Here is an 18872-nt window from a genome sequence, read left to right as displayed (position 1 = left end):
TTGTCAAGCTGTCGGTTCAGAGACACTGCAGATTCACTCAGGGGCATTCCCTCATCCACCACCTCATTGGAGGAGCTGAGTGACACAAACCCTCCATTAGCATGTGTATAGAACACATTTATACAATACATTACATAAACATGCCAATATTAGATTCACATTACAGAAACGCCCAACAAAATAATATATTCTTTTTCAACACACACATAGGGTGAGAGAATACATACATTTATTTATTTTCACATCCCCAACAGCAGAACAGTTATTCCATGATAATACATGTGTGCGTGTGTGTGTTTAGGTGTGTGTGTGTGTGTGTGTGTTGGAGGCAGAGTGGGCTGGGACAGTGAAGACTGTAGGAGTGAGGGGGCAGAGTGACAGGCTATCTAAACTAATAGCCACAATTATTAAAAGCCCTTTACTAACTCTTGTTGTCTTGGGATCCCATTCTTACCCACTCTGATAGCAGAAAGACCCAAACTCAGGCAGGCATACCAAATCAATCTCTCTGCAAATCTTTTCGACTGAAGCACCAGGTACTGTAGTCAGCACTTTAAAGTTTTTATGTAGGTTGCACATTTCTTGGAGAGTGGGTCCGTTGTGAGCTCTCTAACACGGGACTTGATGCATACCTCTTACTGGATCTTCAGCTCATTTGCGGGCCAAGCCCTGGTCTGGGCTGTCAGACATCCAACAAGCCATTACTGAGAGACATGAGGGATCTCCAGACTCATTAAACGTAGCAGGGCGTCCAATCAGAGGGAGCCGCATTGACCGGACTCGGTATCAGGTGACGGAAAAAGGGCAGCAGATAACTTCAGACCACTTTCTCTTGGCTCACCTGAGACTGCGTATGAAAGACACAAAGCGAGCAGTGTACAGTAGAGGTGGAGGAAGCAGGTGTAGATTAATGACTCGCGCTGAGACCCTCTCTCGTGCACGCCCCTCCCCCCCCCCAGCGTCAGGGGGAGGGGGGCACATCTAAATCTCATTGCCAATCTCCAATCAAAGGCTTTCCCTGTGGAGCTGTCAGCATCGGGACAGCCTATTCACCTATCAGCCTCTGTCAGCACCATGACGACGGCTTGACGACCGAGGCGGCAGTGGCTCACCTCACACGGGGGACGAACGAGGGGCTGGAAAGTTAGGACAATGTTGTCGCTGTGTGTCAGCAGGCGGGAGATCAGTGCAACGTCTACAGTATATCATCTGTAATCCCCGCTGACGTCTGTATGATGAATGTTATTGAAGCTAACTGCTTCGGCGCAATTGTAATAAAGGCTTACTGTCCGGGTGGCTGCCTTTGTGATTGACTGACAACTGTCAGAGACTAGAGGATAGGAGATGTCAGGGGAGGGGAGTGAGGGGAGGAACAGAGAGGAAGGGAGAGAGGGGAGTGTGGAGAAGGATGGAGCTGTTCTTGATTAAGGGAGGAAGGAGAAATAATCTTCCGTTTTGATTCCATGAAAACAGTGGACTATGATTGGGACCTGTGTGGCTTTCTTCACTAGAATGTTCCATCAAAGGTTAATCTCACCTACAGCAACAATCTCTGCTACCCTTGTTTGCTAATTAATTAATACAAATATAATATGCAGTATTCATTGCATGCAGAAATGAGTGCCATTTAGTGCTTGGGTCCTTACATAAGAGTTTGGACTCTCTTATGGACTGGGCTGAGTACACTCTGAAATGAAATGGATTAAAACCCCAAAATATTTTAATAATACCCAAAACTGAACGTTTTGAACAACCCATTTTGTTTAATTCAATGAATTGATTAATTGATTAAATTAAGGGATTCAAATAATAGATTTGGTAGTTCAAACCCAAATTAAGGTCTAAATCGGATCTTATCGTATACAAGTTCAATGATGGTTGGTGGAGGGATTTTCTGAGGAGGCTGAGTTGTTAATTGAAATGGATCATTAGCTATGACAAGACGTTATTAAACTATCACATTTTTTTGATTATTAGGCTCATATATGCAGATAATATAGCCTATAAAGACTGACAACACCTTAAATCATTCCCATCACCAATACTTGTCAAAGTCATATTCACACTAATATAGTAATCAACACAGTTATTCATAAAATATGCTTCATATAAGAATCCTTTCAAAGTTGGACAATCTACTCCACTGATGATGCATGTTTTCAATGAGATTGAATTTGGCAATTCATCCTCTGAGTGGGATTAGTAATTGAGAGATTGCCTCATGATGCAGATTTTCCAGGGAAAAATATTGTCCTGTCATAAGCAAAACACACAAGAGGGGGGAGGAAAAATGCAAATGTCAAGGAAGTCAGATCTAATCAATTTCTACATTAGGCTCTCCTTTGTTCCCCCAAACTCACAATATGATAGTGTGCCAGTGCTTGCAAACTAAAGGAAAAGAGAAAGGAAGATTGTATAAAAAAAGAGAGATTTTCATGTTGCCCAAGGGCACTGCTGTCCCCATCCCTGATGTAAGGCACTCGTTGGCAAGGCACCATTACAATCAGTCATTAATAAGAACTCAAGCATTGCCTGTCACTGGAACAGCATGCCTGTACTCTTCCACTACAGATCCTGGAAGCTGGTACAGCACACTACTAAAGTGCTGTCTGTCTGTAACAGTAAGTAAGCAGGGGGAGCTGTCTCTGTGTTTGTCGCTGTCTCTGTCGCTGTGTTTGTCGCTGTCTCTGTCGCTGTCTCTGTGTCTGTCGCTGTCTCTGTGTCTGTCGCTGTCTCTGTGTCTGTCGCTGTCTTCGTCTCTGTCGCTGTCTCTGTCGCTGTCTCTGTGTCTGTGTCTGTCGCTGTTTCTGTCGCTGTCTCTGTGTCTGTCGCTGTCTCTGTCTCTGTGTCTGTCGCTGTCTCTGTCGCTGTCTCTGTGTCTGTCGCTGTCTCTGTGTCTGTCGCTGTCTCTGTCGCTGTCTCTGTCGCTGTCTCTGTCGCTGTCTCTGACGCTGTCTCTGACGCTGGCTCTGACGCTGGCTCTGTCGCTGTCTCTGTCTGGCAGTCCCAGTAGTGATTCAGTCGTGATGGGACTTCATGAAAGAGAGCTGATTTAACCACACAGCTTGTCATCCAACAGAAAAGGTTGTGACCCCTGCACATGAGCCCAGTGGAGCCTGGCCGAGGTACCCAGGGGCCTGTAGGGGCTCTGCAGTCTTGCAATCTTTGTCAAGATTCAATGTCTTCAGAATAGATAAGGGCTCAGACCACTGACGAGAGGCTGCCACTCCCTGACGGCAGTTGGATTTGCATGAGAGGGCTGTGGCCCTGTCACAATGTAGATTGACATCCATCAATCTCGGCAGCCCAGCGTTCACTGTCAAGCTCCATAGTGGACCTCTTACTAAGCTGCTGGTCAAGGGAGGTGGAAGCCACGGTATGTTTTATACATGAGAATGGAAAGAGAGACAGAAAAGGAGGGAGGCGAGGATTAAATACTAGAAGGTATGCTGCTGTCTTCTGCCTTTGTTGATTAATATCTGAAGCTGATGCACTCACAGGGAGAAGCAGGGAAAATTGATAGTGTCAAATATTGACCATTTTAGCCCCACCGTGAAACATTATGAAGTTTGCCAAAGAAGCCTGTGTTTTTGTGTTTCAGGCATTTTCTGTTCCAATCTTGCACTTTTGATTTATGACTGGGTAAGTTCATCTTTTTGCGATACTGTAAAAGGCCAAGCCAGGTGCTGTACGTGTAATCCCATTTTAGAAGGCACCATTAGGCCGTGCTGCACACTGTTGGCTCACCTTAGCATTTAGTTCAAATTACATATTAGATACATCATACTCAAAACAAACCATACATTAGTGAACCCAGACTAAATCGAATCTGCACTGACAGTTAACCTGATAAGGTGTGTTTTTGTGCAAGAGAGAGGGGAAAAGAGAGAGAGAACACAGAATGACAGGCACATGCTTGCTTATATTTATGACACCTCTATTTTGTCCAGGAGAGGGCACTGTAATTTTCAATACTATATGTGATAGTATGGTCACCTTCCCTGTCCATGTTTGTCCAACAATCTGTCATCAGACTGTTCAGTCTTTATCAGAAATCCAGAGACCTGTTCCCCAAACCAATTCCATATGGACATTTGGGTTAGATAACCCTGCAACAAGCATCTCTGTTTACTGATGTGGTTAAAGGTTTCAGTGGGGAAAACACTTGGAAACATCTTTCGATTGCAGTTTACATTCTCCGTATGTTAATTGATTCCCAGAATTCAAGTAGGCCTGACAGGATGCAAGTGAAGTGTAAAAAACACTTATGATGATGATTTTCCACAGTACGTTCCAAGGTGACTAAGTGGTGCACCAGGGATAACAGTCGCCTTCACAGTTTACCTTGCACCCAAAGGCACAGCTCTTGTAAACACTCCCACACAAAAAACAGAGCACAAGATAGGGCCATAAACATAAACACACAGTTTTACACCCCAGTGAAAGATTTCAAAGCTGCTCTGGGTGAATATTTGAGGAAATACTAATTTTGCAGCTACATTTAACTGGACTCAAGCAGGTATGACTATCTCGTTCCAATTAGATGACACCATGAATTTGGGGGCTGGAGTGGTTTCTTTTCAAATCAGTTCATGATTGTGTTGCTTTGTGTGTGATAAGAAAGAGGACTGATAAGTGTTTTCATCATCTCATGGTGAGTCAGTGAACATTTTCAAAAGAAATCAAGTTTGTTATGACTCCTCAAACAGACTCAATCTGCTCATGTTATTCCCCCAGCCCTCATCATTTTCTCCCTGTCTTGCTTTGCCTTCTCTCTTTATTTTATTCTTTTCACCCTCTCCCTTGATGTTTGTATTTGTAGTGGTGGTCGGCAGCTGTGAGCCAGGGATGGAAGCCCAGATAAACATCTTTAACAGAGGATAGTAGTCTAGTTATGGTGTTGGTGTGGGTTCTGGTCCAGATCTATTAGTGGCCACAGTCTCTCAGATGGGAGGCCCAATAGTTCCCCTTAGTTTCAGATGATGGGCCTGGAAGGGGGAACCATGGAGGTTATGTAAAACAGAGTGGAACATATGTAGGAGACAGGAAAAGGCTGGAATCAGCGTGTTGGAAGAATGGGCTCAAGGATGTCACCACGGCGCCCAGGCGGAATGTTGTGTTCCACGACCACACCCTGAACTCTGAACCACAGTCTGACAGAAGAGGCTCTGAATGAAAGTCCCAGATACTTCTCTGATACTTATGTTCTTCTTTGAGAGGTTCAGGACCTTACTGTTGGTTTAGGTCATGGCATACTAGTGTAATACTACTTATTTGATAGGTCTTTGGGTCTTGTTTACTCAAGTTGATTTGTAAAGGTTTATTTATGTTTATGAGACCTCATGGTTTTAATTACTGTAAATGCTGACCACAACACACTCTTGCATTTATTATGAACACTACAACACAGCATAAACAATTGCAAGCTTTATCTTCTCCAAAGCTCAAGGGCATTTACTAGCATTGTTATGAGTAAGCTAAGGGAGTTGACTAGATTAATTGAGTTGTGAGAGCAAGAAAGCTACATAAGTTTCTTTCAAAGGCTGTGGGAATCCTGACTGAAAGAGAAACGTTTGTCAATGTCATTTGTTGTCTTAAAAGAGCTTCAAATAGATCCCCTGTCTTTGCCATTTACTTCAATGCCTGTTTGTGGTGCACTCTAGTGCAATGTCCATTGGCTGTGTCCGTTGGCAGGGAATGCTAGAAGTAGTGCCCGTTGGTGATGAATGTGTGTATATGTATTACTTCCATGGTTCTATCATCATATCAGCAGTTCATCATGGTGGCGAACCCTTTAATAAATATATATTTATATCTCCGGAACCCCTCATCCAAACATCTTGTCCTATGTCCTATGGTCTTAGTGAATTTCAACTTCATACAATGCCAGGTTCTCGAGATGATCACAGACAGATACCATACATAGACACACACAGATCCCTGCTTAGGAAGTTAAATGTACCATTAGATTCCTCTATTGTTCTCATAAACAGATGGTCATCAACAGGAAAAGAAAACATAATTACTAATATCTATTCCCCCTTTTCCAATACCCTGCGGCTTTTGGAGAGCTATTTTTCCTGCCACAAAATAATCAAGTCTGTGAAGAATTGACTGACGCAAAGTTGCCTGAGGTTCTCACACACAGAACCAGTGCAATCTCCAGCTTCTGAAAAGACTGTCTCAAGAAAACAGAGAAGTAATGGATATCTTGTTTGTCTTGGCAGGTAGGAAGACCGGGTCTATTTGATATCCTAGACATGTGTGCATGGGTTGGTTTTAACCTGTTTACGCTCCTGTTTCGCCCGCGAGACAAAAATGCTGCCTCCCCCTTCCTCAGTTACGACGCACTAAATTCTAAAAAATATATTTTTTAGACGCTACACATGTTATACATCGTTGGAAAGCTACGATTCTTGTGCTTCCATTGAAATAAACCAATTCAAGATCAAGTCGCAATAGCAAGCAAAGTCAACGTCTTTTTCCGGTGAACATTCCTTCAACAATGCCAAAGAAAAAAGTTGTACTCACCCTAAGTTGTTCAAATAGGTCCAGGTGTGCAAATCATGCCATCAAAACTTGATCTGCGTAAGTCCCAAGGGTTCAAAGTATCTAACCATGTAAAGTAATTCGTCCAAATACAATGTTTTACGTTCATGAATAGCCATTATCCTTTGTTTCATTATGCAAGTTAGCCGAAGGAAGAAACAACTTGTTCACATAAAAGTGTTATTTTCTCCGATTTATCAACGGAGTATTTACAAAATGAAGGTCTCAAAATGTCCGTTGAACCCTCCCCTTTTGATTGACACCTTGTTCGACCCAATAGGAGCTTCCATGCCCCGTTGACAGCCCTCTAAAGCCAACTAGGTCTGTGCGTCCTGCCCCCCCCCGCCCCCCCCCCCCACACTCGTTCTAAACAAATTTCTCGAACTGGCTTCGACTGGCTCTGAAATTAGCTCGTTAGCCTTGTAGCTGACAGCTAGCTGAAAATGCCAATACCTCATTTGTATGCGTCTGTGGAGCCTTCAAAATAACAGTCGATTGCGCAATATGGTTGACAGAATCAGTGTTCTTTGTGCGCCAATCCTTGGAATCAGATAAAGCACTCCAATGTGTTCATGCTTCAGTTTTTGTGTTTCAGTATTACTAATTAGGGATTTAGCTATTATATATGATATTTCTAAGTACCAGAGATGGGCCAGAGATAACAATTATGAAAAATAATACCTTTTTATTTGACCTTGACCTTGGTTACAAAGGGTCATTTTGGAGTCTCCAAAAGACCCTTTTAGAAAATTCCTGGATGTACTCTTATAAAAACATGTGTCAAATATGAATATATTGTGGTATTATGTTTGACTTTTGATTTGAATTGGGTAAGGCTTCAACCTGTGGTCCAATTTAGTCTTCCAGATAATACCTACCACCTCTAGGCCTCTTCAGGCCTCTGTTTTCAAAACAAAATCTAGGCGGAAATAGAAATTTTCACTTTCCTTGTGTTCAAGCTTCTATTACTCAACACTAGAAGGACTGACAGGGGTCCTGACAACAGGGGACATAACTTCAGAGTGTCAGCTTTCAAAAGAGATCATTTACATGCATGTACTCCAAATGGTTCAAGAACAGCTTCCAATTTACTTTGGGTATGCTGTTTAGGCGTTTTCAGGCAAATTTAACAGGAACATGAAAAGGTTAATATGATTAATTAGTTGAGCATTGTTGTGAGGCGTTAGGTAATCACCGATCGAACTGATTCTCCTCCCATGTGATCAAATGTGTCAGACACTCAGTCTTGTGTGTAAAGTCTATGGATAACTTCACTGTTATCATTCATGAATTGCAAGACCTGTAGGGCAGCATGGTCTTGATTAGTTTATTCCCCCCACATCTGACAATTGCAATTCTATTTAGTTGTAAAAAATTGCAATCAAAACAATTCTTAACGTCTCTTAATTGTAACCCTCTCCTTTATTCTTTGCCAAACCCAACACTAGTCACAACTCACTATCACAAAATGTGTGAGAATTGGGTTTCCCTGTGGACATTAAGGATGGAACAAAAACCCTATTGGAGACTGCTTCTGGCTTATCTCTGTCACTCAGAGATCATAAACATATGATTTCACAGAAATATTTGCATTTCATTACAGCTACCAAGAGGCAAATCTATGAGTCCTTGGTAGAAAGAATAACAAAAGAAAAATACTGATGATAACCATTGATGCAATTGCCCTGTTTTTTGATACAACCTTATTCATAATACTGATGTGATTTCCCAAATATTAATATTTAGCAGACTTGTTGGAAATGTTGTATTATTCAAGCTTATTTCTCAGTTCAGTAGCTTCTGTTCACAAAGGAACTTGCCATTGTCCAAAGGAACTCGACTGCTTAGCATGTGTAGCGCTGGGCAAAGTGATAATAGTTTTCATCTTGCCTATGGAGTAACCCCGTAACCCTTTAGGAATTGCATAATGTTAACTGAGTTGCAAATGTAAACATTTACAAAGAGCTACCTGTCCCGTTGGGGTACATTATGTGGGATTTTTTTCTGAGAGATTATGTTGTTGATCATTCTGACTCCTGATGGTTTGATGTGGCTCAGATGAGAGACGAAAGGTCAGCTCTGGACACCAGATGGGACCATCGTTGGAGGGTAACTGGGCCATCACTTCTACCTTCACACCCTGCCACACCACCTGCTGAACCATCTATCTCAGGGGACATCTGAGCATGCAGTGTCCCCATTTGTTGCGATAAACTCATTTTCAGAGAAAGAAGAATGGTTAAATTGAGGAAACTGTTGCCCTGTCCAGACCAGGGAGTCTGGAGTGACATAGATTTGTTATTAGATCATAAGGTGAGAGGCCGGCTTCCATGTTAGGCATATGGTTGTGCAGTGTGTGTCCTGTCACAAGATGGCAAAAAAAGAATAAGGTGGCGCCACGATCCATAGTGCTTTAGGAGTCAATGCTGTTAGCACCATTCAGCAGCTAAATGGCGCTCTCCTTTAAGTATCAACAAGAGGTCAACAACCACTTTTCCTATGTGTCTGATCTTCCTTTGCATTTAGGAACAGTACCAGCAGTACTGGCTAATTGCTGGGTGCATTTGCACTAAGTGCAGTAGGATTATTGACCAAAAAAAACTAATGCTCTTCCAGTAACTCCAATCTTAAACTAACTCATGGTCATCTTACATGAAGCACAGCAATAACGCAACATAAAACAGCATCCACATCAAAAAGCACTTATTGCTGACCAATACTTAAGATTATGACAGTGATATTAAAGGTTTATACCAACCCTTTGAGTGATTTTAACCAAATTAAGGCCATGCTGTTACCAATTACTGTTTCAAATTGATGCAAACTTACGTTTTTTCTGCTATAACCAGTTTATGATCCCTCTGTCTTTCTCTGGCGGCACTTTAGCTGTGTTGGACCCCTAAAGGCCTGACAGTAAACACACATTCTGTGTGTGTAACAGAGACCTCAGGGACCTCCCCTGACACTAATTAGAATAATATATTACGTAAACAACACAGATACAGTGGTGAGGGTTAAACACAAGATGTAGACTACCTCAATATGTAATCAGTTCAGTGATTACATAGATTAAGTATTGGCTTTGATATGTTGAATAAAAATAAATGAACAACTCTTCCATTTACATGAACTCCACCCTTTAAAACCATGTTAGAGTATTTTTGTGAAGATTTACCGAAATTTTAGTTAAACCGGTAATTCCCCTGTACGTGTTTAAAGACTATTTACTTTAATAAACTCAAGTCTGAAATCCACAGGGCAGGATGGAAGCCACACAGGAAGGGTCACTTTCACTCAGCATCCTGTCCAGGAAATCCAATCATTTGCAAAACAGGTGATGGGTGAAAGAGTCAGGGTTACATTGCCTGAGACTGCAACGTCTAATTCTGTACAGGCACTGTCTTCAACAGCAATCTGTCTTCATTGGCATCAAATGCAGGATGGAAAGTGATGGAGACTGACAGTGTAGAAAAGTCAGATGCATGATAACTCGATTTTTGTAATCAAATATTTTGAGACAAAAATACATATCTCAGACTTTTTCATTTTTCATTCTGGAATGTTCAAATGGAGTTTAGAAGATTACACAAGTTGGAAGAGAAGATAAAATAAATAAAGAAGGTGCAGGACTGTGAGAGTGACATCACATCGATCTCAGGTTCCTCCTCCTTTAAGAGAGCGAGTCTGTGCCGGGCTCAGAGTGGAAAACACAGCAGCAAAGGAAGTCTCTGGATTAGGCTGTTTGCACATCTGGATTTCTACACAACAGTGAAACTGTTCAGCACCTCAAGGTTTGTAGCTGCGATTTTATTTTTTCACAAAAGTCAGTACATCGGTCACAATAGGTGGTCGTTTTTTTGTTGTTGACAAAATTGTCAAATTGGAGGTTACCCATTTTTTTGTATTGTTTATTTTTATCTTGTTGAGTTTATGTCAAACATTTATAAGGTAAATTACAACTTGATGGTTTTTACCAAGCTTTCTGAGGGTGAGTCAGGAAAGCTGACAGATAGGATACTCTACCAACGACATGGACTTATAACTATTAGCACATGCTTGACAGCACGTAAGGGTTGGGGTTAGGCTAAACAGACACACAATCAAATCACTTTCTGCAATGTCCTTCTGATTGCGTTTTGTTGTGTATTACGATGCATAAAATTAGGTATTATATATTTCGAATATATTAAAAACATTCCAGGTGCAGATGCAACAGCAATTTTTAATGTTTTCATCATGGAAAAAATAATGTTGTATTACCCTAGTTCAGTGGTCTTCAACCCTGGACCTCAGGTCCCACTGTCCTGTAGAACGATGAATGGATTGTTATCAAGCTCTGAAGCCCGATCCATTCATTTGAATCAGGTGTGAAGCAGGGAAACATCTAAAACATACAGGAAAGTGGGCCCTGAGGACCAGGATTGAAGACTACTGGCCTAGTTCAACATTTTTCTAATAGTACTATCTGATGGGATAACCATTTACATTTTACATTTAGTCATTTAGCAGACGCTCTTATCCAGAGCGACTTACAGTAAGTACAGGGACATTCTCCCCGAGGCAAGTAGGGTTAAGTGCCTTGCCCAAGGACACAACGTCATTTGGCCGGGAATCGAACTGGCAACCTTCAGATTACTAGCCCGACTCCCTCACCGCTCAGCCACCTGACCATTGATGAGAGGGTTAACAGTTGTCTACAGTTGTAGAGTGCATGCAAGAGAAAATAAAAAAAGGGATGGTGCAATTTAAGAAGTATGCAAAATGTTTACACTAAAATAGATCCTTTTAATCTATGAGCCACTCCATGAGAACTCCATGAGCCAACACAAATATTTCTTATCAAATTATCTTATTCCAAGCCAGCATAGTAACAGTCCCAAAATTTGTATTCCTACAGCCTGCCAATGGACATCAACACTACAGACTTTACTCCTGTCAACCACACCAACACTAGTGACTGCCCCTACACTGAAGGTTGGGAATGGATCCGGACCATGCAGCCCGCTTACATCCTGTCAATCAGTGTGCTGGGAATCCTGGGAAATGTATTTGTCTTGCTTGTGTTCTGCCTACACAAGAAGGCCTGCACGGTGGCTGAGATCTACCTGAGCAATCTTGCAGCCGCTGACCTCCTGCTGGTCTCCTGTCTGCCCTTCTGGGCCGTCAATGTGGCGAACGACTTCAACTGGCCCTTTGGAAAACTGCTGTGTCGCCTGGTCAACCTGGGCATCAAGATCAACACCTACTGCAGTATCTACTTCCTGGTTTTGGTTAGCGCTGACCGCTACGTGGCACTGGTCCACACTATGTCCCATGGCAGAATGCGTCGGCCCTTTTATGCTAAGCTGGGCTGTTTTTTGGTCTGGGGTTTGGGCCTGTTTCTGGCGTCCCCAACATTCATCTTCAGGGCTGTCAAGTACTTCCCAGAGTGGGGGGTGAATGCGTGTTACCTTGAGTACCCCAAGCATACAGAGCTAGCGTTTGAATTGCTGCTTGTAGGCTTTGGGTTCATAGTCCCTGTGTCAATCATCTCCTACTGCACGATTCAGATCATCCAGGCTTTGAAGAGCCAGGCCATGCAGAGGTTCAATGCCGAGAACACTGAGAGGAAGGCGACTCTGCTGGTTCTGACGGTGCTGCTGGCCTTCCTGTTCTGCTGGGTGCCCTTCCACGTGGTCACAGCCCTGGATCTGCTCGTCCGGAATCACGTGCTGGAGGGCTGCGAGCTCAGCTCCATCCTGGAAATCTGTAACCAGATCTTCACGTACCTGGCCTTCTTCAACAGCGTGCTGAACCCCATCCTCTACGTCATCGTGGGGAAGAACTTCAGGAAGAAGGTGAAGGAGATGTTTGAGCAGATGTCGCTGAAGAGGAAGATGGCTACTGGGTCCACACGGTCACAGCTTTCATCCACTCTGAAAACCCTGACATGAGCCTGAGAGTGTGCCACAGACACAACATATACAAAAACTGTCTGATAGCTACAGAACATCTGTAGAGCATCTGTTCTAAAGATTCCAGCTAACCCATCAGTCTCTTCATATTTCTGTCAGTTGCAAGCCTAAATGAGACACAAACTGTTACCTTCAGAATAGATACTTTTGTAAGCTATGATAATTTGCAACATCCTTTCGATCACATGACTCTCTCACTCATACTATTTTATTATATACAATTTGCAGAAATCATGAAATCTTTGTACATTGATTTTGATTTATTTTATTTCATTTTGATTTTAATATAAATCAATACAACACACTTACTCATGAGCCAGGTTATTATATAAAAGGGATTCTGGGATGAGCAAACAAGGCTTTGATCCCTATCTCACTCGTTATGAAAATACATTGCAATCAAAATGTGTATACCGGTAATTAAGGGATCTCTGACTTCACACACCTAGGCATGATAAGCGATTGTTTGACAAAGTCTGCTGGTCTATATAGTATATCACAGCTGTGCATTACTGCATGTGACTCTGAATTGTCTTTTTAGAGACATTCTAATGTGAGACAGATGTGTTTCCAGTGTTTGTGACGTTTCTATGGCTAAATTAGATAATGTGTCACAGTATTTTTGTGGTTCTTTGTCTGGCTAGTGTGTATAACACTTTCCAATCCCAGTTTTACAGGCTAGACATGTAGTCAGAGCTGACTGTGGTCTGTGTATCCTTTCCTTGTCCCCAAAACTACAGTTCGCCCTGCCAAACAGGAAATCAACTTTAGAAGCCTGTTTTTACTGAGGGGGCAGACATTTGAGTAAATACAAAGGGAGAGAGCAGGGGGAGTAAGAAAGACAACAAGAGCCACACCCAGAGTGAAGCCCTTGTCGAAAAGAAATGTTACTTCACCACAGTGGAGACTTGGTCTTGGCAGACAAGAGAAACTTTATGGGGGAGTTACAAAGGTCATGTGTTATAGTAAGCATACAGTTATCGCAGAGATTGGCCATCTGTTACTAAGTATAGTAGTTTATGAAATGAGCCGAGGGGCTCTCCAGTGGCGACAGCACGTACATGGTCTGTGTGCTATGATAAAAGCATCAGTCCTCTCGTGCCATCCATTAAAATCCATTATTCTTCGTTTTTCTTTGAATATCCATCGACACACAAACGCCGCTGCACACTATTCTCACTCTGTTGACTTACTTAAGAGGTTTTTTCATCCATTACACGTCGGTGACAATTAGTGACGCTACCGGATGTTCATTTAGAAAAGCACGTGGGCACCCACACACACACACACACACAGAGTCAACCCTCTCTCAGTCTAATCAACTCTCAGGGTGACCTCAGTTCGAACAGGCAGCATCTCATGGAGGTCTTCGATGTTCCAGAAGGGGAGTGCAACCACACAGACTCCTGGGAGTGGGTCTACACCATGCAGCCGGCCTACATGTCTTTGATCTGTGTTCTCGGTGTGAGCGGCAACATTTTCGTCCTGCTGGTCTTTTGCCTCCAGCGGAGGTCCAGCACTGTGGCTGACATATACCTGGGAAACCTGGCTGCCGCAGACCTCTTCATGGTGGCTTGCCTGCCTTTCTGGGTGGCCACTGTTGTCAGGCGCTTCAACTGGGCCTTTGGGGAGCCACTCTGCCAGCTGGTCAACCTGATCATCGGGATGAACTACTACTGCAGTGTGCTGTTCCTCACCCTGGTCAGTGTGGACCGGTACTTGGCGCTGGCCCGACCGTTGGGACAGTGTTGTCTCAGAAATCCGGGTGGGGCCAGGGCTGTGTGCCTGGGAGTGTGGGTGGTGGGAGCTCTGCTGAGCCTCCCTGCCCTGCTTTTTCGCTCAGTCCGATTCTTCCCTGACCTGGGCGTGGAGGGGTGTTACATGGCGTACCCCCACAACGGCTGGAGGCTGCGCTACAACTTGACGGTCAACCTGCTGGGGTTCCTCCTCCCCGTCCCTGTGGTTTCCTTTTGCAGCTTCCACATCCTGAAGGTCCTTCAGAACAGCCAGGAGATGAGGAGAGCCAGCAGGCCGAGGGGGCGGGAAAAGAGGTGGGCCGAGAGGAAGGCGGCCCACCTGGTTCTCATTGTGCTTGGGGTCTTTGTCCTCTGCTGGCTACCTTACCAGGTGGTCATCTTGTTGGACACCCTGCACTACTACAAGTTCATCTCTGGCTGTGGGTGGACCCATGTGCTAGACATCAGCACCCAGCTGTCTACTTACCTCGGATACAGCAACAGCTCTCTGAACCCTTTCCTCTATGTGATCGTTGGGAAACACTTCAGGCAGAATGCGAAGGCAGTGTTTAAACAGATGCTGTGTGGTGGGACATGGAGGAGGTCCAGCCACAAGGCAAATGTCAACTCAACCACTAGATACACAGATTCCACCAAGGTATGATATCAGAAATGGCTGTGTGGTTAGGTATTCTGGGATCCCATATTACTGCGACGGCTCCATTATTTGATAAGGCTATTTGTACGTGGCTTTTGCTTAATAAAACCATGTGAACGATTGTTTTGCTTTGAAATCTATGTGCATCATTATTGAATGATATTTGTTTTTCGTTTAATTCAACCTCAATAAATCATAACTTGCTTCTGACCTTTAAAACATGCTTGTATGTAAGCTCTTACCTTTACCATTATGATGTACTGTTATTTGTGTGCAGATATCCTCTATTTGGCCCAACCTATGACATAAATAAAATAACTTATCTTGTATATTCAAGAATAAACATTTACAGTGACAAAATAAATGTTTTTCTTTTACTCGAGTATTCCACTGGAACATCAGCGACAGGGAGCTGTGAGTTGGTGTTCTTTAACACGTTTAGACACATAAACGTCTGCGAAGGCAAGGCGTGGAGGAATGCTCTTCTATATACATTTCTTCGCTGTGGTGGTGGAGATGTCCCCACTCCCCAGACTGAAGCCTCCAGAACAACAGCGCTGCAGGCTCTGTTGTGTTGTGGGACGCCAAGCTGCATCTTCTGCTCGACACAAACAGATTTTGTCGCACCAGCTTGAGGTAAGATTTGTGTGGACTGAAGTTGTGATGATAAATAAGGATGTGATGTGACAGGGATCACAAAGAAGAAAAGAAGAGGTGTAGAAAGGGATAGAATAGACAAGTACTGTTGGTCCCAGAGGGGACGTGGTGATACTGTTTGGAACTGATGTTTCTGAGATGGAGTACACGAATCTTGAGAAAGGATCTTGTCTTGTATTCTTGTTAGGCAGGCCTGTGTATTCATTTGGTAGCTTGTGCTATGACGCAGAAATTACCCTTTGGAAGAAAAATATAATTCCTTCTTCAGTGGAAACAATTATCTGTGCCTTTGTTTATGTCTTTGCCAACTGCCTGTTTCTGATTTCTCAATGAATCATCGCTATACATGTAAATTGTGTATTTATGTATGTTTTATTACAAATATTATTATTATTATATTACATAATATTTTACATATTATGTATTTTTTTGCCATGCTTGTTACTACTACTTAAAGCTTTTCAAATGACACCTCATAGATCATGGAGCCTTTGGGGCTTGTACACACAGCCAAGACCCTGTTTGAGAACTCCAGCGCTCTTCCCACTCCCACCACCACTGAGACCTTCTTAACTCCAGAATGGGTACTGATCTATGCCATCATTCCCCCCTACCTTTTTATTCTGAGTGTGCTGGGATTCCTGGGTAACTCCTTTGTGTTGTTGATCTTCCTGCTCAGTAGAGGGCGCTGGACTGTGCCCGAGATCTATCTGGGGAACCTAGCCCTGGCTGACCTCCTCCTCTTGGCCAGCCTGCCCTTCTGGGGTGTGACTATGCTCTTCGAGCACAACTGGCCTTTCGGCTCCTTTCTCTGCAAGGCCGTCAACCTCTCTGTCGTTGTCAACTTCTACGCCAGTATGTACATGCTGGCCATGGTGAGTGTGGACCGCTATTTGGCCCTGGTGAAGACCATGCAGGCCAGGTGGCTGAGGAGGACACGCTACGCCAAGGCGGTCTGCCTGGGACTCTGGGTGTTTGGAGTTCTGATGGGCGTGCCCACCATAGTTCACAGGAAGGTTGTGCCGTGGAGTCAGACTGAGGACTTCAAGGCTTGCCAACTGGACTACCCTGCCCATTCCTGGAAACTGGCCCAACAGCTCCTATTGAACGTGGTGGGCTTTGTTCTACCTGTTCTGGTGATTGTCTTTTGCAACTTGAACATAATCAGGACCTTGAATAAGAGGAGGGAGTGTGTTTACACGCCGGACGCCGCTGACAGGAAGGCCACTGTTCTAGTGCATGCCGTGACCATCCTTTTCCTCCTCTGTTGGGCTCCCTTCCAGTTCTTCACATTCCTGGATTCACTTTGCGACATGGGGCTCCTGGATGAAGAGGCGTGGGACCTCACTCTGGACATTGGCAACCAGTTCTCCACGTACCTGGCGTTCCTCAACAGCGGCCTGAACCCTGTGCTGTATGTCTTTTCCGGGCAGTACTTTAGGAGGAAAGTTAGCGCCATCTACAGGAGCAGACATCAACACAGGGGATCTGACCTGACTATGCAGCGACGCTCAGTCGTTTCTACCTATCTTCACAAAACAGAGCAAATCACACTTGTGGTGATGTAGACACACCATCCCCTGACCTCTCCACTCGGAGTCTATGGAACAGCACAGAAGAAAACAATGTAAGAGAAAAAAATAGATGTTAAAGGAGTGTTTTATGGCAGATTGTTGAAAAGAATGTAATTGTTCAACCTTGTCTGGTCCAGATCATGAAGCATGTGTGTTATTGTATTTGAAGAACTCTTTGCAGAAATGATTTGCAGTTACTTTTGGTAAACGTCTCTTGTTGAAGGAATCAAGGGGACAACATAGCCAGTATTATTAGTGTAGGTGACTGCCAGTGTGTGTGTGAATGTGTATGCGTGTGTGAGTGTGCATGTGATTTGTGACTGCTTTCCATACTGTAGGGTGTCCAAGTGATTCCACATGACCACCCACATTTATTATTTGCATGTGTAGGTCATCTGCTTTTGTATATCTACTTGTAAATCCTGCCGGTATAGTCATAATTCTCAAGCAAAAGATATAGCACACAGGGAAGTGAGTTGTGGTAAATATGATTCCCTTTAGAGTACAACACGATCGGCTGTTGATAACATCCCAACTTTTTCACATTAGAGTAAGCTCACCCTTGTTCCACAGTTATGTAAGAATATGTTTTTAGCTTTCCTAGAACCCTCCCGTCAACCATTCACAATACAGACTCCTAGACTGCCAGCACAGTTCTCCAGTACAGATGAGAAAGAATCCATGACAGTCTACAGGCTCGTGTGTTTATCACACGCTTCAAGGTGCTTTGCTCAACTTTCACATGACTGGCCCCTGAGCAAGTCCAGAACCTGAAGAGAAAGCAAAAGCATTCCAGCCACTCACAGTTTGGGTTCTTTGGGTTATGAACACCATAAAGGGTGTCTTTCTGTATGATGAGATGAATGGTAAAAGTGTTGTACACTGTAAATAAACAATTTACTTATGTACCTGTACTTTCAAACCATTCTGCACAGGTCAACATGCAAGCCGTACCCAAGAAGGAAGGTGTATGCTAGTGTGTGTGTGTGTGTGTGTGTGTGTAAGTGGGCTTGTGTATAATTAGGCACCTAATTAAATATTTGCTTGACAAAAACCAAAGCACACAAGTGGGATTTCGATCCTTACAAGAAGTTTGCAGGTATGGACTCAGTAGGGTGATGCAGTGGAGTATATGTCCTGTGTTGAGAGCCGTCACCCAATTAGGCTTGTGCATGACCAGAGTTGATTTCCAATTCCTATTTCCAGCTGTCCAAATCTAATAACGTGGACTATTCAGCATCATTAGCGAGACTGGACCAACCTCACCAACTCTGTTTTGGACTGCTCTAATCTTGTTTACAGTGTATGAAGCCATCGCTTGTTAAGGTTCGTTATGTCTATTGCACACAGAATAAACACAATTAACAGGCTCTACAAGACTCTAAAAGGAGGGAAGCAAGTTGAGTCGTATCAGGGCAGTAGGTTGCAGTGATAAAGCATTTGACTGAAAATCAAGAGTTCACAGGTTCAAATCCCTCTTTGTTGGACACTTTGCATAAAAGTGTCTGCTTAAAAAACACATAATTACAGTAACTCTTCCTTAATCTGAATCTAAATGATGCCAGAATCCTTTCTCCCTCAATAACAAAGCCCCAGAGCGATGGCCAGATAAATCGAATCCCTCTGTTGTTTAGAAACGTCCAGACTTTTCAGAAAGAAAGAAAAAAGAAACGCTGGGGTTTTTGGAAGGTTAACATGTTTATCTTTCGCGACTTTTGACCCAGCCTGTCTGAGAAGCATGCGT

At 43.5% G+C, this 18872-nt stretch overlaps 3 protein-coding genes across 3 annotated transcripts; all 3 read left to right on the top strand.

Moving 5' to 3' along the window:
- Positions 1–10186: 10186 nt before the first annotated feature.
- On the top strand, positions 10187–12503 carry bdkrb2 (bradykinin receptor B2). Its single transcript, XM_062470189.1, has 2 exons — positions 10187–10340; positions 11447–12503. Exon 2 carries the CDS (start codon positions 11454–11456, stop codon positions 12480–12482), a length of 1029 nt encoding a protein of 342 aa, XP_062326173.1. The 5' UTR covers positions 10187–10340; positions 11447–11453; the 3' UTR covers positions 12483–12503.
- A 1347-nt stretch (positions 12504–13850) lies between these two features.
- Positions 13851–15232, top strand: LOC134027057 (B2 bradykinin receptor-like). The gene has a single exon (XM_062470188.1). It carries the CDS (start codon positions 13863–13865, stop codon positions 14901–14903), a length of 1041 nt encoding a protein of 346 aa, XP_062326172.1. The 5' UTR covers positions 13851–13862; the 3' UTR covers positions 14904–15232.
- Positions 15233–15431: 199 nt separating this feature from the next.
- bdkrb1 (bradykinin receptor B1) lies at positions 15432–18196 on the top strand. The gene is made up of 2 exons (XM_062469682.1): positions 15432–15533; positions 16034–18196. The coding sequence occupies exon 2, from the start codon at positions 16037–16039 to the stop codon at positions 17120–17122; it is 1086 nt and encodes a 361-aa protein (XP_062325666.1). The 5' UTR covers positions 15432–15533; positions 16034–16036; the 3' UTR covers positions 17123–18196.
- Positions 18197–18872: the final 676 nt, after the last annotated feature.

Source organism: Osmerus eperlanus, chromosome 9 (genome assembly GCF_963692335.1).
Source record: "Osmerus eperlanus chromosome 9, fOsmEpe2.1, whole genome shotgun sequence".
Taxonomy (NCBI): domain Eukaryota; kingdom Metazoa; phylum Chordata; class Actinopteri; order Osmeriformes; family Osmeridae; genus Osmerus; species Osmerus eperlanus.
This window is presented reverse-complemented; position numbering and strand designations above follow the sequence as displayed.